This window comes from Haematobia irritans, chromosome 5 (genome assembly GCF_050003625.1).
Source record: "Haematobia irritans isolate KBUSLIRL chromosome 5, ASM5000362v1, whole genome shotgun sequence".
In the NCBI taxonomy this organism is placed as follows: domain Eukaryota; kingdom Metazoa; phylum Arthropoda; class Insecta; order Diptera; family Muscidae; genus Haematobia; species Haematobia irritans.
Window position 1 is genome coordinate 124,650,596 of NC_134401.1, and position 23,429 is coordinate 124,674,024.

At 29.9% G+C, this 23,429-nt stretch overlaps 2 protein-coding genes across 3 annotated transcripts in view; both read right to left on the reverse strand.

Annotated features, from left to right (window-relative positions):
• The window catches only part of LOC142240036 (putative sodium-coupled neutral amino acid transporter 11), a 143,394-nt gene extending 138,328 nt beyond the window's left edge, over positions 1-5,066 (reverse strand). Inside the window, exon 1 of the mRNA XM_075311758.1 lies at positions 4,998-5,066. Coding sequence (XP_075167873.1) covers positions 4,998-5,066 — 69 coding nt within the window. The remainder of the gene's footprint in view (positions 1-4,997) is intronic.
• Positions 1-23,429, reverse strand: part of LOC142238166 (uncharacterized) — a 370,552-nt gene that overhangs the window by 44,121 nt on the left and 303,002 nt on the right. The window lies entirely within an intron of this gene.

The following is a 23,429-nucleotide window of genomic DNA, read 5'->3' on the forward strand; positions in this document are numbered from 1 at the left end:
GCCAGAATTGAAATATGGGGGTCGCTTATATGGGGGCTATGTACACTTTTGAACTTGATATGGACCAATTTTTGTGTGATTGGGGATTGATTTATCTGAGGGCTATATATAACTATAGACCGATATGGACCTAGTTAGGCATGGTTGTTAACAGCCATATACTAGCAAAATGTACCAAATTTCAACTGACTTGGATGAAATTTGCTCCTCCAAGAGGCTCCAAAACCAAATCCCGGGATCGGTTTATATGGGGGCTATATATGATTATGGACTGATATTAACCACTTTTGGCATGGCTGTTAAATATCATATACTACCACCACGTACCAAATTTCAACCAGATCGGATGAATTTTGCTTCTCCAAAAGGCACCGGAGGTCAAATCTGGGGATCGGTTTATATGGGGACTATATATACCCAGAAAAAAAAATTGGAAGTTGTTCCACAAACATTTCTTTTAAAGCCCATCCCAGAATCCCCCATCGAGTTTTTTCAACTTCCGATGCAGTCCTTTTGGACAAGTCCACAAACATTTCTTCTAAAGCGCATCGTGGGATCCCCCAATAATTTTTTTCCACTTCCGATGCAGTCCTTTTGGACAAGTGCACAAACATTTATTCTAAAGCGCACCTGGGGATCCCCCAATGATTTTTTCTACTTCCGATGCAGTCCTTGTGGACAAGTATTAGAAAAAACGCAATCAGGCTATTTTAAGTGCAAATTTTGTACAATTAAATTTTACAAAAAAATAGAAAACTAATAAAAAAACTAAAAAAAAGTGAAATTAATAAAAAAAAGTTAAAAAAAATAAATTTCATCCGCGCTGGGATTTGAACCTGTGCCGTTTGACTTTTTTGCTTCCTTGGAAGTTATTTTGAGAAGGTTTTGCAAATTACGAGAATTTTTAATATTTTTGTTGATTTTTAATGGAAAAAATATATTTATACGAAAATATATGCCGAAAATAAAAAATAAAAACGATGCATGGCATAAAAAAAATAATTTTTTTGAAAAATATTTGATAAAAAATTGGCGCTGGTGAGATTTGAACCTGCGTTTCTTATTTTTTCGTTCATATTAATAAAGAACATCTCGAGAAGCAATTAGAATGTTATTCCTTTGTGTCGTATTACGATGATATCACAAACATTTGAATTGACTTTTCGACGCTTTATGTTCAATGGCGTTTGTGGCTGACTGTGCTAAGGTGTTCTGTTATGGTGCCTGCAAACCCAGGTTCAACCCCTGGTCGGAGCGAAAAAGTTTTTCAAATTGTAAAAATTAGATAATAGGAAAATAATTGTGTAATAAAAAACATATGGATGAAAAAAAGTGAAATTGGTTGAAAAAAAGTTTTTTTTTCGCTTTTTAAATTTCTTCATTCAAATTAACTTCCAGGGCACAACTTCTAAAGCAATGCAAAGGATCCAAAAAGGGAGTACTTCCGTCCTATGACAAGCCCATGTAAAATTCATTGGAGATGATCCAAGTTTGCACTACTTCCGGATCACAGATTGGGGATCCAAACTACTTTTTTGGAAGCTCTTTTTTTGTTGGGTAATTATGGACTGATATGAAACAATTCCTGCATGGTTGTTGGATACCATATGCTAACATCACGTACCAAATTTCAACCGAATTGGATGAATTTTGGTCTTCCAAGGGGCTCCGGAGGCCAAATCTGGGGATCGGTTTATATGGGGGCTATATAAATTATGGACCGATTTCGACCAATTTTTGCATGAGTGTTTGAGGCCATATATTAACACCACATACCAAATTTCAACCGGATCGGATGAATTTTGCTCTTCCAAGGGCTTCCGGAGGTCAAATCTGGTGATCGGTTTATACGCGGGCTATATTTAACTATGGACCGATTTCGACCAATTTTTGCATGGTCATTAGAGACCATATACTAACACCATGTACCAAATTTCAGCCAGATCGGATGAAATTTGCTTCTCTTAGAGTCCCCGCAAGCCAAATTTGGGGGTCCGTTTATATGGGGGCTATACGTAAAAGTGGACCGATATGGTCCATTTGCAATACCATCCGACCTACATCAGTAACAACTACTTGTGGCAAGTTTCAAGTCGATAGCTTGTTTCGTTCGGAAGTTAGCGTGATTTCAACAGACGGACGGGCGGACGGACGGACGGACGGACGGACATGCTCAGATAGACTCAGAATTTCACCACGACCCAGAATATATATACTTTATGTGGTCTTAGAGCAATATTTCGATGTGTTAGAAACGGAATGACAATGTTAATATACGCCCATCCTATGGTGGAGGGTATAAAAATTATGTTAAATGTGTTGTGATAGTGGTATAAATGTTATATTTATAAGAATTTATAAATGTTTAATCAAATTAATAAACATCTAAACAATCGTGTTTTACTTGATCACAATGATTCTTTCACAACTATCTTACAATTCACTTTTTCTGATTGTTTGAAGGGGCTCTTATTGGCGTCGTTCTAAATTTATTAAAAAAGGCACCTAGTAATTGCACTCATGCGATACTTTTTCGTAGGAACTTGGCGTGGTACAACTTCTCAATAGTGATGCCGCTTTTCCGACGAGTTTTGGATGTCGTATACGATTGTTTTCGACGTGGTGGGGATTCTCAGAAGCGCCGTCAAATTCACAAAATGTTGGCTGGGATGTACTTGTTGCCATTCCGTTTTGTAACGCATAGAAATATTGCTCCCAGAGCCCATAAAAAATATATCTTTTTAGTCGTGATGAAACTGAGTCGACCTAGCGATGTCCATCCGTCCGTCCATCTGGTGAAATCACGCTGACTTCCGAACGAATGAAGTTATCGCCTTAAAATTTGGCACGAGTAATTCTATTGCAAGAATTTTAATCTGGGGACTATCCGGATCACTAGATTTGATTTTTAGAGCATCGTGGCAGGGCAAATTTCATCCGATCGGGTTGAAATGTCGTTAGTGATGTCAGTATATGATAACTAACAACTCAGCAAGAATTGTCCCATAATTATATATCGGCCCATATAAACCCACTCCCAGGTTTTACTTCGAGATCCTCCTAGAGGAGCAAAGTTCATACGATCCGGTTGAAATTTAGTATGTATACATCAGTTTATGACCTTTGAAACACATTCAATAAATGTTTTCATATGGCTTCATAATTCAAATAGAGCTTTTCAATATAAACCGATCCCAAAATTTGACTTCTTGAGCCTCATGGTAGAACAAATTTCATTCAACCCGGTTGACATTTGGTATCCCAGCAAAACAAGCGTCGCCAAAAAAAGTACTGGAGATGTTCTTTTTGGATCCGGAAGTGGTACAAAATTGGCGCAGAAGTGATGAATTTAACATGGGCTTGTGATAGGACGAATGTCCACCATTTCAACAGCCGTTGCATCGCTTCTTAAGGTGTGATCCGAATTCAATGTTTTGGATGTGATTTGAAATATTTTGTGTTTCAAAAATGTGCATTTTTTGTAGAATGGATTTAGCAAGTTTTTCGACAAAATTAAAATAATTTGCACCTTAATATGTTCCTAACCTATTTGAAACAAAAAAAGTTAAAATTAATATGAAAAAAACGAGTTATAAAAAATTTAATTAAAATAACTTCCTGAGTAGTTAAAATAAAGAACATCTCCGGGAGAACATTTTTGGAAAATTGCGTTTTCTATGCTAAGCAAAATTCGCATTCGTATTGTAAGGACATGAAATCTTTGGCCTTACGACAATATTCTTTTCAGTGTAGAAAGCATATTTATTAGATATGAGCGAAAGAAATCTTTTATATAAAAATTTCGATATTTGAAGGACTTGTATGGAATTTTGGATTTTCTAGGAGCGGTTACAAATAAAATCCGTTTCGCTCTAGGACGTGTAATTTAGAAGATAAGAATTTTTAATTTTCTAGGGGTGATCGATATTTTCAGGATTTGGATGGAATATTGAATTTTCTAGGGGTGATCACGAGTTAAGCTCCCTTTCGCTCTGGGATGAATAGCTTAGGAGATATGAACAAAATGAGTTTTCTTGACGATTTCGATGGAAGTTTGGAGTTTCTATGTTCCGTCTCGCTCCATGACTCATAGTTAAGAAATATAAGCGAAATATTTTCATATAAAAATTTCGATATAACATCATAGTTAAGACATATGAATGAGAGAAGTTTTCCATATAAAAGTTTCTCTATTTTCAGGATTTGGATGGAATTTCGAATTTTCTAGGGGTGGTCACGAATTAAGCTCCTCTTCCCTCTAGAACGCTTTGTTTAGTAGAAATGAGCAAAAAAAGTTGTCTATATGAAAATTTCGATATTTTAAGAATTTGGAAGGTATTTTAGATTTTCTAGAAGTAATCACGTATGATGTTGCTATTCGCTGTAGGAAGCATAGTTTAGGAGATGCAAAGAAAATTAGTTTTATGTATATTTATAGCATTAATACACCGATCGCCTTAAAATTTAAATCAAAATAATTTATAAGGTGCTTCACAAAACATTGGACATTTCGTTTAGCATTAAGAAGAAAGGCAAAGAAAACTCTTTATGTGAAAAAAAAATTCTTAAAAGTTGGCAATTTTTTCGTAATATCTCACTAATGTACCAAACACCAGTAAATCTGTATATTTTTTAGTTATTATTGTTTGTTTTATACTTAAAAAATATTTTTTGAATTATTTTGAATCAAACTTTTAAGCAAATCCTTATAGCCGCAAGAGAGTTTTATGTATAAAAGCGAAGCTTAGTGTCAATTTCCCCACTGTTCAGCCTATAAAACTTCTAATGGCGTTTAATTTATTCACATTTAAATATTGTGGGACATGTGTAAAATATTTATGTTGGATAAAGAAATATGGTAAATCAACGAGATATGTGTTTCCCAACCATAATTCCATTAAACGCCATTTCCATAAAGGGTTTGTTCTGCTCTGTTAATTTGGTTTTTAGGCGAAACCAAAATGTTCTCCATAAATCCCTATGAATATCCCTCCTACGCTATTATCCGCAATAATCTTGGGAAATATAAGATTTTTCATGACATTCGCCTTAAGGGATATACCCATGAGAGATCCTTAAATTCTTTGATGTACTTTAATATTATACTCGAACCCAAAATAAAACCAAATTTTCCACAAATTAAAAAGAGTTTTAATTCCATTAGGTTTGAAAACGAAAAGTTAAGAAAATTAAATAGTTTTGGCATAAACTTTGTTAAGTGTAATATACCATACCATCGAGACCAAATACATTTTTTTAAAGATCCCACAAAAAAGTTTTGCTTTTTCTTGTCGAATAGTTTGTAACAAAAGAGGTTGGACCATAAGCCGAACAGGACGCTCAACTTATCAAAGGATAAGGATTTTAGAGAAAATGTATATGGATGGACTAACTACAGTGCGACTGACATGTATTGCAAACAAATTTAGGTTACTATTATTTCTAAACGGTTCGTCTGACAGCAGTGAAATTTAATCCATTGATAATCCACTACAAAAGCATTTTGCTCTACACGAATTGCATTCACAAATAAAGTTATTCGTGATGGAATTCAAGCGTGATAGTATCATTGCTTTATGGTTGACTGAAAAACCACAATTGGCTATCGTTAGAGGCCTCCAGCATTTAAATGTGAAAAAATCTTTTGTTTCTCGTATCAAAAAAAATCAACAAATTTTCTTTAGAAATAAAATTTTGACAAAATTTTTTATAGAAAGCAAATGTTAACACAATTCTCTATAGAAAAAAAATTTTTAAAAACTTTCTATAGAAATAAAATTTTGACAAACTTTTCTATAGAAATAAAATTTTGACAAAATTTTCCATAGAAATAAAATGTTGACAAAATTTTCTATAGAAATAAAATTTTGCAAATATTTTCTACAGAAATAAAATTTTGCAAAAAATTTCTATAGAAATAAAATTTTGCAAAAATTTTCTATACAAATAAGATTTTGCAAATATTTTCTGTAGAAATAAAATTTTGCAAAAATTTTCTATACCAATAAGATTTTGCAAATATTTTCTATAGAAATAAAATTTTGCAAAACTTTTCTATAGAAATAAAATTTTGCAAAAATTTTCTATAGAAAAAAAATTTTGCCAAAATTTTCTATAGAAATAAAATTTTGCAACAATTTTCTATAGAAATAAAATTTTGCATAAATTTTCTATAGAAATAAAATTTTGCAACAATTTTCTATAGAAATAAAATTTTGCAAAAATTTTCTATAGAAACAACATTTTGCAAAAATTTTCTATAGAAATAAAATTTTTAAAAAAATTTCTATAGAAATAAAATTTTAACAAACAATTCTATAGAAATAATATTTCGACAAAATTTTCTATAGAAATAAAACTTCGGCAAAATTTTCTATAGAACTAAAATTTTGACAAAATTTTCTTTAGAATAAATAAAATTTTGACAAAATTTCTACAGAAATAAAATTTTGACAAAATTTTTTATAGAAATAAAATGTTGACAAAATTTTTTATAGAAGTCAAATGTTAACACAATTCTTTATAGAAATAAAATTTCTACAAAACTTTCTATAGAAATAAAATTTTGACAAAATTTTCTATAGAAATTAAATGTTGACAAAATTTTCTACAGAAATAAAATTTTGCAAAAATTTTCTATAGAAATAAAATGTTGACAACATTTTCTACAGAAATAAAATTTTGCAAAAATTTTCTATAGAAATAAAATTTTGCAAAAATTTTCTAAGGAAATAAATTTTTGCAAAAATTTTCCATGGAAATAAAATTTTGCAAAAATTTTCTATAGAAATAAACTTTTGCAAAAATTTTCCATAGAAATAACATTTTGCAAAAATTTTCTATAGAAATAAAATTTTTAAAAAATTTTCTATAGAAATAAAATTTTTAAAAAATTTTCTATAGAAATAAAATTTTAACAAAATATTCTATAGAAATAATATTTCGACAAAATTTTCTATAGAAATAAAACTTCGGCAAAATTTTCTATAGAAATAAAATTTCGACATAATTTTCTTTAGAAATAAAATTTTGCCATCATTTTCTATATAAATAAAATTTTGACAAAAATTTCTACAGAAATAAAATTTTGACAAAATTGTCTAAAGAAATAAAATTTTGACAAAATTTTTTATAGAAATCAAATGTTAACACAATTCTCTATAGAAATAAAATTTCTACAAAACTTTCTATAGAAATAAAATGTTGACAAAATTTTTTATAGAAATAAAATTTTGACAAACTTTTCTATAGAAAAGTCTATAGAAATAAAATGTTGACAAACTTTTCTATAGAAATAAAATTTTGACAAAATTTTCTATAGAAATAAAATGTTGACAAAATTTTCTATAGAAATAAAATTTTGCAAATATTTTCTATAGAAACAAAATTTGACAAAATTTTCTATAGAAATAAAATTATGCATAAATTTTCTATATAAATAAAATGTTGCAAACATTTTCTATAGAAATACAATTTTCACAAAATTTTATATAGAAATAAAATTTTTACAAAATTTTATCTAGAAATAAAATTTCGACAAAATTTTCTATAGAAATCAAATTTTGACAAACTTTTCTATAGAAATAATACGGGAGCCACCGTGGTGCAATGGTTAGCATGCCCGTCTTGCATACACAAGGTCGTGGGTTCGATTCCTGCTTCGACCGAACACCAAAACGTTTTTCAGCGGTGGATTATCCCACCTCAGTAATGCTGGTGACATTTCTGAGGGTTTCAAAGCTTCTCACTGCAATGTGGAACGCCGATCGAACTCAGCTATAAAAAGGAGGTCCCTTGTCATTAACATGGAATCGGGCAGCAGCCAGTGAGAGAAGTTCACCAATGTGGTATCACAATGGACTGAATTGTCTAAGTGAGCCTGATACATAGGGCTGCCACCTAACCAAACCTAAAGAAATAAAATTTTAACAAAATCTTCTATAGAATTACAATTTTGACAAAATTTTCTATAGAAATAAAATTTTTACAAAATCTTCTTCAGAAATTAAATATTGACAAAATTTTCTACGGAAATTAAATTTTGACAAAATTTTCTTTAGAAATAAAATTTTGACAAAATTTTCTTCAGAAATAAAATTTTTACAAAATTTTCTATAGAAATAAAATATTGCCAACATTTTCTATAGAAATAACATTTACTATAGACAAAAAATTTTGACAACATTTTCATAGTAATACAGTTTTGCAAAAAAAATTTTATAGAACTAAAATTTTGAAAAATTTTTCTATAGATTTCTATATATTGACAAAATTTTCTATAGAAATAAAATTTTTACAAAATCTTCTTCAGAAATTAAATATTGACAAAATTTTCTACGGAAATTAAATTTTGACAAAATTTTCTTTAAAAATAAAATTTTGACAAAATTTTCTTCAGAAATAAAATTTTTACAAAATTTTCTATAGAAATAAAATGTCGCCAAAATTTTCTATAGAAATAACATTTACTATAGACAAAAAATTTTGACAACATATTCATAGTAATACAGTTTTGCAAAAAAATTTTATAGAACTAAAATTTTGCAAAATTTTTCTATAGGAACAAAATTTTGCAAAAAAATTAATAGAAATAAAGTTTTGCAAAATTTTCTATAGAAATAAAATTTTGACAAAATTTTCTATAGAAATAACATTTTGACAAAATTTTATATAAAAATAAAATTTTGACGAAATTTTCTACAGAAATAAAATTTTTTACAAAATTTTCTATAGAAACAAAATTTGACAACATTTTCTATAGAAATAAAATGTTGCCAAAATTTTCTTCAGAAATAATATTTTGACCAAATTTTATTCAGAAAGAAAATGTTGCCAAAATTTTCTATAGAAATAATATGTTGCCAAAATTTTCTATAGAAATAAAATTTACTATAGACAAAAAAATTTGACAAATAAAGTTTGCAAAATTTTCTATAGAAATAAAACTTTGCAAAATTTTTTTTATAGAAATAAAGTTTTGCAAAATTTTCTATAGAAATAAAATTTTGACAAAATTTTCTATAAAAATAAAATTTTGACAAAACTTTCTTTGGAAATAAAATTTTGCAAAAATTTTCTATATACATAAAATTTTGACAAAATTTGCTACAGAAATAAAAATTTTAGAAAATTTTCAAAAGAAATAAAATTTCTAAAAAAAATTTTTGATAGAAATACAATTTTTATAAAACTTTCTATAGAAATAAAATTTTTAGAAAATTTTCTATAGAAATAAAATTTTGATAAAATTTTCTATAGAAATAAAATTTTGAGAAAATTTTATATAAGTGTTCAGAATTTTTCAAAATCGCAACTAATCTGTATTCTCCGTGTATGTAATACATGAGAACACTTCGGTGTTTCTTTTTTATGAGAATTAAACCTTTATTCCAATAACTCAAGCAAAGATCTGAAATGAAACTTCTCTTAGTGCATGTATATATATTTTTGTTATGTCTTTCACTCATAATGTCATTAAATTTTCCCTTTCCCTTGCCCTCAATAAAATTCCTTATTTACCCATATTGCCTTGTCGAAATTTCATCATAAACAGAAAATAAAAATCTCTTTCATATAAAGAGCGACAACAAAATTCCATTGAAATGTTGTGAAAGTCTTTTACTTTCATACACGACCAGAACCCAACAAATGTAGTTTACAAAATTAATTTCCTTTAACTTCATCAACTTCGCATAAAGAAATCTCACGGTTTTCATTTCCAAGAAATGAGACCATGCCATTGGAGAGGCCAAGCATCAGTTTCGGCTATCAATGCCATGTTAGCCAAGATGAAATCTGAAGAAAAACACACCGTATGAAGTTCTTGGAATGTCTTAATTTCCAATTTTCTTCTTTACACAAAACCGTCAGAAAATTGCTTCTGGCTGCCGTTCTTATTGCCATAGTTACAATGCTACTATACACTACAGAAGGACGACGATAGGTTATGTTTGTACAAGGGGAAAAATATCAACAATATTTCTGAAATTAGCATTTTAATTGATATTTAAAAAAAAAATAATAATAATAGTAATAGAGGCAAACTTCAATCATCAAAAATATTTGTATCAATTACATTTTTAATTGATTTCGGATTGATTGATATAAAAAATCGGGCGGGGCCGACTATATTATACCCTGCGCCACTTTGTAGATCTAAATTTTCGATATCATATCACATCCGTCAAATGTGTTGGGGGCTATATATAAAGGTTTGTCACAAATACATACATTTAAATATCACTCGATCTGGACAGAATTTGATAGACTTCTACAAAATCTATAGACTCAAAATTTAAGTCGGCTAATGCACTAGGGTGAAACACAATGTTAGTAAAAAACAAGTAAGGAAAGTCTAAAGTCGGGCGGGGCCGACTATATTATACCCTGCACCACTTTGTAGATCTAAATTTTCGATACCAAATGTGTTGGGGGCTATATATAAAGGTTTGTCCCAAATACATACATTTAAATATCACTCGATCTGGACAGAATTTGATAGACTTCTACAAAATCTATAGACTCAAAATTTAAGTCGGATAATGCACTAGGGTGGAACACAATGTTAGTAAAAAAATATGGGAAACATTTAAATCTGAAGCAATTTTAAGGAAACTTTGCAAAATTTTATTTATGATTTATCGCTCGATATATTTGTATTAGAAGTTTAGGAAAGTTAGAGTCATTTTTACAACTTTTCGACTAAGCAGTGGCGATTTAACAAGGAATTTTTGTCGAAATCAGAAAAACATATATATAGGAGCTATATCCACATCTGAACCGATTTCAACCAAATTTGGCACGCATAGCAACAATGCTAATTCTACTCCCTGTGCAAAATTTCAACTAAATCGAAGTTAAAAATTGGCTTTTTGGTCATATGAGTGTAAATCGGGCGAAAGCTATATATGGGAGATATATCTAAATCTGAACCGATTTCAACCAAATTTGGCACGCATAGCTACAATGCTAATTCTACTCCCTGTGCAAAATTTCAACTAAATCGGAGCAAAAAATTGGCCTCTGTGGTCATATGAGTGTAAATCGGCCGAAAGCTATATATTGGAGCTATATCTAAATCTGAACCGATTTCAACTAAATTTGGCACGCATAGCTACAATGCTAATTCTACTCCCTGTGCAAAATTTCAACTAAATCGGAGCAAAAAATTGGCCTCTGTGGTCATATGAGTGTAATTCGGGCGATAGCTATATATTGGAGCTATATCTAAATCTGAACCGATTTCAACCAAATTTGGCACGCATAGCTACAATGCTAATTCTACTCCCTGTACAAAATTTCAACCAAATTGGGGTAAAACTTTGGTTTCTGGGACCGTATTAGTCCATATCGGGCGAAAGATATATATGGGAGCTATATCTAAATATGAACCGATTTCTTCCAAAATCAATAGGGATCTATTCTGATCCAAAACACATACTTGTGCCAAATTTGAAGTCGATTGAACTAAAACTGCGACCTAGACTTTGATTACAAAAATGTGTTCACGGACAGACGGACATCGCTATATCGACTCAAGAGCCCACCCTGAGCATTTTTGCCAACGACACCATGTGTCTATCTCGTCTCCTTCTGGGTGTTGCAAACATATGCACTAACTTATAATACCCTGTTCCACAGTGTGGCGCAGGGTATAAAAAACGCAAAATATCATTACGAGTATTTTTGTTTCTTTATGATGAAGCGCTTTATTTGGTTGGTCAAAAAAATAAGTACATTGTGGTTATACCCTGCGCCACACTGTGGAACAGGGTATTATAAGTTAGTGCATATGTTTGTAACATCCAGAAGGAGACGAGATAGACACATGGTGTCTTTGGCAATAATGCTCAGGGTGGGTCCCTGTGTCGATATAACCATGTCCGTCTGTCTGTCCGTCCGTCTGTCTGTGAACACATTTTTGTGATCAAAGTCTAGGTCGCAAAGACTAGAAGTGCCCATATGTAATAGGTACTTTTAGTTAAATGTGGTATCACAATGGACTGAATAGTCTAAGTGATCCTGAAATTTAATCGGGCTGCCACTTTAACCTAACCTAGGTCGCAATTTAAGTCGAATCGCCTTCAAATTTGGCACATGTTCCTAATTTGGGTCAGAATAGAACCCTATTGATTTTGGAAGAAATCGGTTCAGATTTAGATATAGCTCCCATAAATATCTTTCGCCCGATACGCAATAATATGGACCCAGCAGCCAGAGTTTTATACCGATTTGCTTGAAATTTTGTACAAACATAACACCTAGTCGTATAGTCAAGTATGCAAAATTTGATTGAAATCGGTTCAGATTTAGATATAGCTCACATATATATCTTTCGCCGGATATGGGCTTATATGGCCCCAGAAGACAGATTTTTGGCCGAATTTGGTTGAAATTTTGCACTAGGAGTAAAATTAGTAGTATAGTCAAGTGTGCAAAATTTGATTGAAATCGGTTCAGATTTAGATATAGCTCCCATATATATCTTTCACCCGATATGGACTAATATGGTCCTAAAAGCCAAAGTTTCGGCACAATTTGCTGGAAATTTTGCACAGGGAGTAGATTTAGCATTGTAGCTATGCGTGTCAAATTTGGTTCAAATCGATTCAGATTTAGATATAGCTCCCATATATATCTTTCGCCCGATATGCACTTATATGGACCCAGAAGCCAGAGTTTTATCCCCATTAACTTGAAATTTTGCACAAGGAGTACAATTGGTAGTATAGTCATGTGTGCCAAATTTGATTGAAATCGGTTCAGATTTAGATATAGCTTCCAGCCAGAGTTTTGACCCAATTTGGTTGAAATTTTGCACTAGGAGTACAATTAGTAATATAGTCATGTGTGCCAAATTTGATTGAAATCGGTTCAAATTTAGATTTAGCTCCCATATATATGTTTTTCTGATTTCGACAAAAATGATCACAATACCAACATTTTCCTTGTTAAATCGCCACTGCTTAGTCGAAAAGTTGTAAAAATGACTCTAATTTTCCTAAACTTCTAATACATATATATCGAGCGATAAATCATAAATAAACTTTTGCGAAGTTGGTATATATTACACAAAAATGTATGTAAGTCTACAAATAATTACGAATCGATATGTACTTTTGAACGGTACGTAGGGAGCCAGAATTGAAATATGTAGGTCGCTTATATGGAGGATATATACAATTATGAACTTGATATGGATAAATTTTTGTGTGATTGGGAATCGATTTATCTGAGGGCTATATATACCTATAGACCGATATGGACCTAGTTAGGCATGGTTGTTAACGCCCATATACTAGCACAATGTACCAAATTTCAACTGACTCGGAGGAAATTTACTCCTCCAAGAGGCTCCAAAACTAAATCTCGGGATCGGTTTATATGGGGGCTATATATGATTATGGACTGATATGGACCACTTTTGGCATGGTTGTTAAATATCATATACTACCACCACGTACCAAATTTCAACCAGATCGGATGAATTTTGCTTCTCCACAAGGCACCGGAGGTCAAATCTCGGGATCGGTTTATATGGGGGCTATATATAATTATGGACTGATATGAACCAATTCATGCATGATTGTTGGATACCATATACTAACATCACGTACCAAATTTCATCCGAATCCAATGAATTTTGCTCTTCTAATGGGCTCCGGAGGTCAAATCTGTGGATCGGTTTATATGGGGGCTACACATAATTATGGACCGATTTCGACCAATTTTGGATGGGTGTTTGAGGCCATAGATTAACACCACGTACCACATATCAACTGAATCAGATGAATTTTGGTCTTCCAAGAGGCTCCGGAGGTCAAATCTGGCGATCGGTTTATATGGAGCTATATATAATTATGCATATGATGTGAACCAATTTTTGCATGGTCATTAGAGACCATATACTAACATCATGTACCAAATTTCAGCCGCATAGGATGAAATTTTCTTCTCTTAGAGGATCTGAAAGCCAAATCTGGCGATCGGTTTATATGGAGCTATATATAATTATGCACCGATGTGAACCAATTTTTGAATGGTCATTAGGGACCATATACTAACATCATGTACCAAATTTCAGCCGCATAGGATGAAATTTTCTTCTCTTAGAGGATCTGAAAGCCAAATCGGGGGATCGGTTTATATGGGGGCTATACGTAAAAGTGGACCGATATGGCCCATTTGCAATACCATCCGATCTATATCAATAACACATACTTGTGCCAAGTTTCAAGTCGATAGCTTGTTTCGTTCGGAAGTTAGCGTGATTTCAACAGACGGACGGACGGACATGCTCAGATCGACTCAGAATATCACCACGACCCAGAATATATATATACTTTACGGGGTCTTAGAGCAATATTTCGATGTGTTACAAACGGAATGACAAAGTTAGTATACCCCCCATCCTATGGTGGAGGGTATAATAAATTACAACTTTAGAATTTTGTTCAGATTACATGGTATTATGATTGTGCAGATTACATGGTATGAAAAACCAGTCGGAAGCTTGTAAGCAGTATGTCAAAGCGAGTATGAAATGTTACCAAAAAAATTCAAGTAGACCTGCATATTTCACGATTTTGGAAAATGTACTTATTATTTTGTCTATTCATTGTTGACTCTTACTTTGCCTTATTTGGATTAGCTTTTCATTTCACTTGTCTTTTCCAGAAAATTATTTACGTTTAATTTAAATGTATGTCATTAATATGAATTATAGCCTTTATTTTGTTTTTAAATAAATATATTTCTTAAATTTACCATGGAACATAAAACACTCTACTGTACTTATTATTTTGGCCACATGTGTATGTTGAGCTCAAAGCTTGATTATTTATCACAGTATGCTACTTATCTAAGTAAGCCTTGATATTAACCCTAACTAACCTAACCAATCACATATTCTTTTGCTGATATTAGCGGGAGTAACAGAACTGCCAAGTTCCGGATTATGTAGATTAATGCCAAAAAAATCCCGCTTACTGCTCTCTCATCTGATGCGACCTGCCTTGTTATACATACATGAACTTCTGTAGTTGAATCCTTAACAAGGAAAACAACATTTCTGACATGTTGGAAGAGAACATAAACATTCACAAATTAAAAGAAAATTCCATTAAAACTCATAGCATTCAGAAGTCATTAACGCTTTTAGTCTTCGCTTTTGGAAAGCCAAGAGAGAGAGAGAGAGAGAGAGAGAGAGAGAGAGAGCAAATCGACTTATTGGAAATGTTTGTGTATTATTATGATGTTTCATTGGGTCTTCTTGGTTATATGCCAATAAAAAAGAACTATAAAAAGAAAACAAAAGAACGAATGATTAAATGAAGTTAACTAAATTATCTCTTATTTACATGTAATGGTCTCTCTTAATGACTACGAGATAAGACCAAAGACGAAGGATACTAAAGTCTTAATGACGAATATAAGAACCCTTAATAATAAATTTTAATAGCTGAAGGATATTAGGAACATATAATTATCACTAAAATATGTCGTTATAGATTATGATTAATTCTTGTCGAGATTATAAATGTGGGTCTATAGGGAAGTTGTGCCAACTGTAATATTCAGCATGAAAAAAAGCAAAGGAAAGACAGCTTGGAGAAGGAAGTAAATTATATGCAGGAACCAATACTTTTTGCTTTAGTATTACTCGGCCGGGCGGGGAATCTTATGAGAACACCGTAAAAAATTTCTACAAACAGATGTTCACAATCAAATTACTGCATCTTATTATGGACCGAAAAAAGCTAAATTTTTTTGTGGTTGCAATAGTGGATACATTGACTATTATATTAGAATGTTCCTATTAAATTCTTTAATAGCATTACTACATCGTTTTTCGGATATATTGACTCTTTTCAAAAAATGAGAATGTTCTTAACTATTAGATTCAACATGGTAAGATTATATCTTTTTAAGCGATTAAAGTAATATTTGGTACACACATCAAGGAGAATGATATTAGTCTCTTCGGTCTTGTAATTACACAAAAACCGAGTTTTGCTTAGTGTAGAAGACGCATTTTTTGATACAAAATTATTATCAAAAGTCTAATGAAGCCGTTTTATCCTTAGAGCAAGGAGATTGGTATTTTTACATAACAGAAAATTGTATACAGTTGAGGTTATCTTGTCCTTAAATTCGATATGTTTTTTTAATAAAACTTTGAAACTAAAATTTTCAGAAATAGTAGACTTCTTCCAATGAATGAATAAAGGTGTTTTTGCTTGAAGCATTGCCTAATTCTCGAGTTTGAATTTGGAATTTTAATTTGAGTTTACCATGTTCATGAAAGATATGAGGTCGACACACTATAGAGTACACTAAACTAAATATATTCTTAGTGCAGCTCTCTGCATCTTTGGCTCAGAATCAATACCAAAATCCTTAATGTAGATACAAACTCTTTGGGATCGGGAAAACTCTTTTTCCAAATGTGGTACGATCCACTTTGATCTTTGATTTAAAATTAAGATACAGATCTCATCTTTCGAATTTTCGTTTTATTTTTGTGATATAGCAAAACAAGTATATACGGCCGTAAAAGTTCGGCCAGCCCGAATTTTATGTACCCTCCACCATGGATTGCGTAGAAACTTCTAACAATCGAATTACTTGGGTTGTGGTAATACGAGGGCGGTTCGAAAACGTCTTAGCCTATCAAAGCAAGAGAATAGTTAGATTTTTATTTTTCAATATAATCTCCTGAAACTTCAATACACTTAGTCCAACGCTTTTGTAGGAATTCTATCCCTTGATGAAAATAGTTTTCCTCAAGGTCTTCAAAATAGTGGTTTACAACTGTAATTGTATCTTCATTTGAGGTAATACGCTTGCCAGCAAGGATTTTTTTTTTTGATTTGGGAACAAGTAAAAGTCACTGGGAGCTAAATCAGGAGAATAAGGTGGGTGGTCAAGCAACTCGTACTTTAATTCGTTGATTTTAGCCATTGTTAAAACACTCTTGTGCGCTGGTGCGTTGTCTTGATGAAAAAATAATTTTTTTGTGTTGTAAGCCAGGACGTTTTTCTCGAATTTGTACATTTAATTGATCCAAAAGGTTGCAATAGTACTCTGAATTTCTTGTTTTACCCTTTTGCAGATAGTCAATCAATAAAATACCTTTGAAGTCCCAAAAAACCGTTGCCATAACCTTGAATTGTTTTTGCCTTCTTTGGGGCACTTCCTCCAGCTTCAGTCCATTGTTTGGATTGTTCTTTTGTCTCTGGAGTACAGTGGTGGATCCATGTCTCATCAACAGTTATGAAACGATGCTTAAAATCCATTTTATTTCGCTTAAAACGATCCAAACAAGCTTGAGAAATGCTCATTCTTATGCGTTTTTGATCGAGTGTTAACAAATGCGGCACCCATCTTGCAGAAAGCTTTTTCATCTGTAGTTCTTCATGCAAAATTAAATGGACTCGATCATTTGAGATGCCCATGATATTAGCAATTTCACGCACTTTTATTCGTCGATCATTCAATACCATATCATGCACTTTGGCTACAATTTCTGTTGTTGTTGCTGTTTGGATGTTTGGATGTCCACTACGTGGTTCATCTTCAATGCTTGTAGGACGACGTTTAAATTCAGCAACCCAATTTTTACTGTTGCATATGAAGGAGCACTTTCACCTAACACATTCACCATATTATTATGAATTTCTTGTTCCGATAAACCTTTTTTATGTAAATATTTAATGACAGCACGCATTTCTAATTTTTCCATTGTAAAAAAAGTGCGGATGCGTCTTTTTTGAACACCTGTTTCTATATGAAGGAGTTGCCAGATCGAAACAAAATTTAACATGTGTTCATAACAGAGTTGGAAGTTTATAAAACACTTAACTTTTTTCTGTTTATACCGCGCTTTTTGTGCTAGGCTAAGAAGTTTCCGAACTGCCCTCGTATATCCGATTGCAAGGTATCTTAATTCCATACGATGTATTACAAACGAAATGACTAAGTTAATATATATCCTATGGTGGAGTGTATAAAAAGAGGAGGGTATAAAAGAACAAATAAATGTCAGTTTAAAAATCGAAATTATAACAGATACTTCAGACCAAAAAGGGTTTTCTTAAGCGTCGCCAAAAAAGAATGAAAATATTCTTTTGGGATACGGATGTGGTGCAAAATTGGATCAGAAGCGATGAATTTTAAACGGGCTTGTCATAGAACAAAAGTCATGTTTTCAAGCATCCGCTTCATTCCATAAGCACCAGTTCTTCAGATTTGATGCTATTTCAATATTTACGATTTTATAAAAAAAAGTAGGATAAACTAAAACAAGATTTTTCTTTTCTTTCATTTTTTATTTTTATGTAAATACGTTTTGAATAATACACACAAAAATTTTGTTTTCTGATTCAATCACGAAATTATTTGATCCAATTAATTTTTTTAATTGAAATGTCTTCAATCACAGAAATGATAGTATCAATTAAAAAATTAATTGACAGTCAACTAAAAAATTAATTGATGCTATTAATATGTGTGTTTGATTTTTATTTCAATTAAAAAATTTTTTGATTCAATTAAATTTTTAATTGAATATTTTTTAAAACTCAATTAAGATTTTAATTGGAAAAATTTTCCTGATTTTTTTTCTGTGTAGTTGCAAATATTTTAACGCAAATTTATATTTCCATTTGATCGCAAACATCGGCTGCCAAGAAAAAAATCGGGTTATTCATTACCTAACTGAGTTTCATGCTCAGTAAGTTTCAGACATTTGAAATCTATTAGGAAAACTGCGTAAAACAAATGATTTTTATATATCTCAACAGAACATCTTGTGCGGTGAAAATGAACCCCAATCTCTAGAAGGGCTTTGATGGATGTACTTTAAAAGTAATAACCTACACTGAAAAAAATATTGTCGTGAGGTCAAAGATTGCATGTCTTTAAAATACGAATGCAAATTTTGCTTAGCATAGAAGACGCATTTCTCTAGTATAAAGTTTTTTTCCTTGACCAAAGGTCGATAAATTTTTCAATGAAGTCGTATTGTCCTTATAATTAAGTGATTTGATTTAAAAATGGATATCATAACATGAAAGAAAAAATGTTTGGCCTAAGGTCAACTTGACTTTAATAATTTAGAAAAAATCTTTAAATTTAATGAAATTGTCTTTAAATTTGTTATCTTTTTGCATCTTGACTACAAAGCAAAAAATCGTTCAAATATAGGACATGTTTTTCAACACTTTATTTTAAAGACGTTTTTTACTTGAGACACAGCATAATTTCTACTAGAAGTCGAGTCTTAATTTGGAAAATAAAGTCGTCGTTAACTTGTTTTTAAAGGACTTTGATAGAAGAAAAAAAGCTGAAAAAGCGAAAAATCAAAATTTGCTTCCTAGAAGCAAGTACACAAAACCCGATTTTAAAAGAGAATTGTGTCTTAAATGTATCCTTACTTGTATTATTCGCTTCTTTGGCTCGGAATCAACACCAAATTTTTTAAAGTAAAGACAAAATCTTTGGAACCGAGTATGCTTTTTTTCAGTGTAGGAAGATATTCCAAATTTTTTTGCTTGGCTATTTGTGACGCATTTTAATTTTTAATCCACACGCAGAGAAGGAATATGATCACCTTAAACATGTTTCAAGAGCAACATGTTACATTTTCACAGCGACCATGTAGCATTTGTGTCGCAAAAATATTCTTTTCTCGTCAAAAAATAACATGCTTTACGAAATCGGATACATTCTTTTCGAGAAAAGAGCATGGTTTAGACAAACATGCTACATGTTTTCCATGAAAAAGTAACATTTTGCTCTTGGAACATGGTTGTGGTGATCATATTCCTTCTCTGCGTGCAAATATTCAATATTTCAGTTAACTTAAATATTATTTCTTTGGTTTTTCTTTACTATAAGAGAAATTGGCATACGACTTTAACGGAGAGACGAAAATTTCAAAATATCCTAAATTTAAAGAAAACAATTCTTAAAGCAAAGATCATGAAAATTCTTTTAATTAAAATTTTAAAGAAATTTGTCCTTAATATTGTGTAAATTGTGTATCCTAAAATTTAAGTTGCACAATCTTTCCTATTAGGTCAATATTTTTTTTCTGTGTATAGTATGCATGCTTTTAAATACCTTAAGATCTAATATTGTAGAAAATTACGCTTCTTAAGACCCCCAAAAAGTATATCCAAGACGATACGTTAGCAAATTAACCATTTAAGGTGACAAATTATTACTGATTTTCTTTTTATACACTTCCTAAACTAAAAACTATGAGCTTCCGTTTCTAATTCTTTTATCAATTTTGTTTTGCTTGTATTAACATTTTAGCAACAATTGAAAAAGTTTCTTCAATAACATTTATGCAAAAGTTCATGTTTGTGTTTGTGTTCCACTCAATGCAATTATTTCCACAAACTCTTTTCCAATTATTTTTCAATGAAAGATAAATAAATCACAAACTTAAACAAACAAATCTCAAAGGATGGTTTTAAAATCAAACAAAAAAATACTTCTTTTGCTGTTATAAAATTGAATATTACAATTAAGATTTATATGTGGCTTTAAGGCGAAAGCCAAATCAAATCATTTAAGTGTTCTTTAAGTGATTTCGATTCTCCAAAATAATAAAATTGCCACTAGCATTAGAAAATCAATAACTTACTTATTTAACTTTAAGTGAAGTAGTAGTTTGGATCCCCACCATGTAGCAGTGGATGATCTCCATGTGAAAGAGGATATTATTAGTTAATGCACGGTGTCTTTGGCAATAATACTCAGGGCCGGCCACTGAGTCGATCTTTCCATGTTCGTCTTAATGGGAACACATTTTTGTGATCCAAGTCTGGGTCGCAGATATAGCTCCAATGTATATCTTTTGCCCAATTTATATAATAATATTTTGACAAAATTTTCTATAGAAATACAATTTTGACAAAATTTTCTATAGAAATAAAATTTTGACAAAATTTTCTATAGAAATAAAATTTTGACAAAATTTTCTATAGAAATAAAATTTTGACAAAATTTTCAATAGAAATAAAATTTTGACAAAATTTTCTATAGAAATAAAATGTTGACAACATTTTCTTTAGAAATAAAATGTTGACAACATTTTCTATAGAAATAAAATTTTGACAAAATTTTCTATAGAAATAAAATTTTGACAAAACTTTCTATAGAAAAAAAATTTTCTATAGAAATAAAATTTTAACAAAATTTTCTTTAGAAATAAAATTTTGTCAAAATTTTTTATAGAAAGAAAATTTTGACAAAATTTCCTATAGGAATATTTTTTATAGAAATAAAATTTTGACAAAATTTTCTTAGAAATAATATTTTGACAAAATTTTCTATAGAAATAAAATTTTGACAAAATTTTCTCTACAAATAAAATTTTGACAAAATTTTCTATAGCAATAAAATGTTGACAACATTTTCTATAGAAATAAAATTTTGACAAAATTTTCTATAGAAATAAAATTTTGACATATTTTTCTATAGAAATAAAATTGTGACAACATTTCCTATAGAAATAAAATTTTGATAAAATTTTCTATAGAAATAAAATTTTGACAAAAAATTCTATAGATATAAATTTTTGACAAAATTTTCTATAGAAGTAAAAGTTTGACAAAATTTTCTATAGAAATAAAATTTTGACAAAATTTTCTATAGAAATAAAATTTTGACAAAATTTTCTATAGAAATAAAATTTTGACAAAATTTTCTATAGAAATAAAATTTTGAAAAAATTTTCTATAGAAATAAAATCTTGACAAAATTTTCTATAGAAATAAAATTTTGACAAAACTTTCTATAGAAATAAAGTTTTGACAAAATTTTCTATACAAATAAAATTTTGACAAAATTTTCTATAGAAATAAAATTTTGACAAATTTTTCCGTGGAAATAAAATTTTGACAAAATTTTCTATAGAAAAAAAATTTTCTATAGAAATAAAATTTTGACAAAATTTTCTTTAGAAATAAAATTTTGACAAAATTTTCTATAGAAATAAAATTTTGACAAAATTTTCAATAGAAATAAAATATTGACATATTTTTCTGTGGAAATAAAATTTTGACAAAATTTTCTATAGAAATAAAATTTTGACAAAATTTTCTCTACAAATAAAATTTTGACAAAATTTTCTATAGAAATAAAATGTTGACAACATTTTCTATAGAAATAAAATTTTGACAAATTTTTCTGTGGAAATAAAATTTTGACAAAATTTTCTATAGAAAAAAAATTTTCTATAGAAATAAAATTTTAACAAAATTTTCTTTAGAAATAAAATTTTGACAACATTTTTCAAAGAAATAAAACTTAGACAACATTTTGACAAAATTTTCTATAGAAATAAAATTTTGTCAAAATTTTTTATAGAAAGAAAATTTTGACAAAATTTTCTATAGGAATATTTTTTATAGAAATAAAATTTTGACAAAATTTTCTATAGAAATAAAATTTTGACAAAATTTTTTATAGAAATAAAATTTTGACAAAATTTTCTATAGGATAAAATTTTGACAAAATTATCTATAGAAATAAAATTTTGACAAAATTGTCTATAGAAATAAAATTTTGAAAAAAATTTTCTATAGAAATAAAATCTTGACAAAATTTTCTATAGAAATAAAGTTTTTACAACATTTTCCAAAGAAATAAAATTTTGACAAAATTTTCAATAGAAATAAAATTTTTACAAAATTTTCTATAGAAATAAAATTTTAACAAAATTTTCTATAGAAATAAAGTTTTGACAAAATTTTCTGTATAAATGAAATTTTGACAAAATGTTCAATAGAAATAAAATTTTGACAAAATTTTCTATAAAAATAAAATTTTGACAAAATTTTCTATAAAAATAAAATTTTAAGAAAATTTTCTATAGAAAAAAATTTTGACAAAATTTTCTATAAAAATAAAATTTTGACAAAATTTTCTATAGAAATAAAATTTTGACAAAATTTTCTATAGAAATAAAATTTTGACAAAACTTTCTATAGAAATAAATTGTTCTAATTTTTCCTACGTATTGACAGAGATTTCAATTGATTTGAAAAAGAACTTATGTGATTTGACAAAGAGTTTTACATGAAATGAAAAAAAGTTTCATTTGAGATGAAAAGACTTTCATTTGAAATGTAAACGATTCCATGTCAAGTAAAACTGCTTTATAATAAAGACCACATTAAATTTCAAAAGCATTATTGTCTTTACTATCGAAATGCCTTAGGCCATGCTCATAATCTTTAGCTTTCCAACACATCCTCGTGAGAGACCCCTTAGGGCTTATACAAAAATATTTCCATTGTTTTCAATCCCAATCACCCACTTATGATAATAACTAGCCAATTCATTCTCTGCATGTGGTCGAACAAGCGATGGCCATTTGTTTGTTAATGCCTAATGATAAATTCATAAAAGAA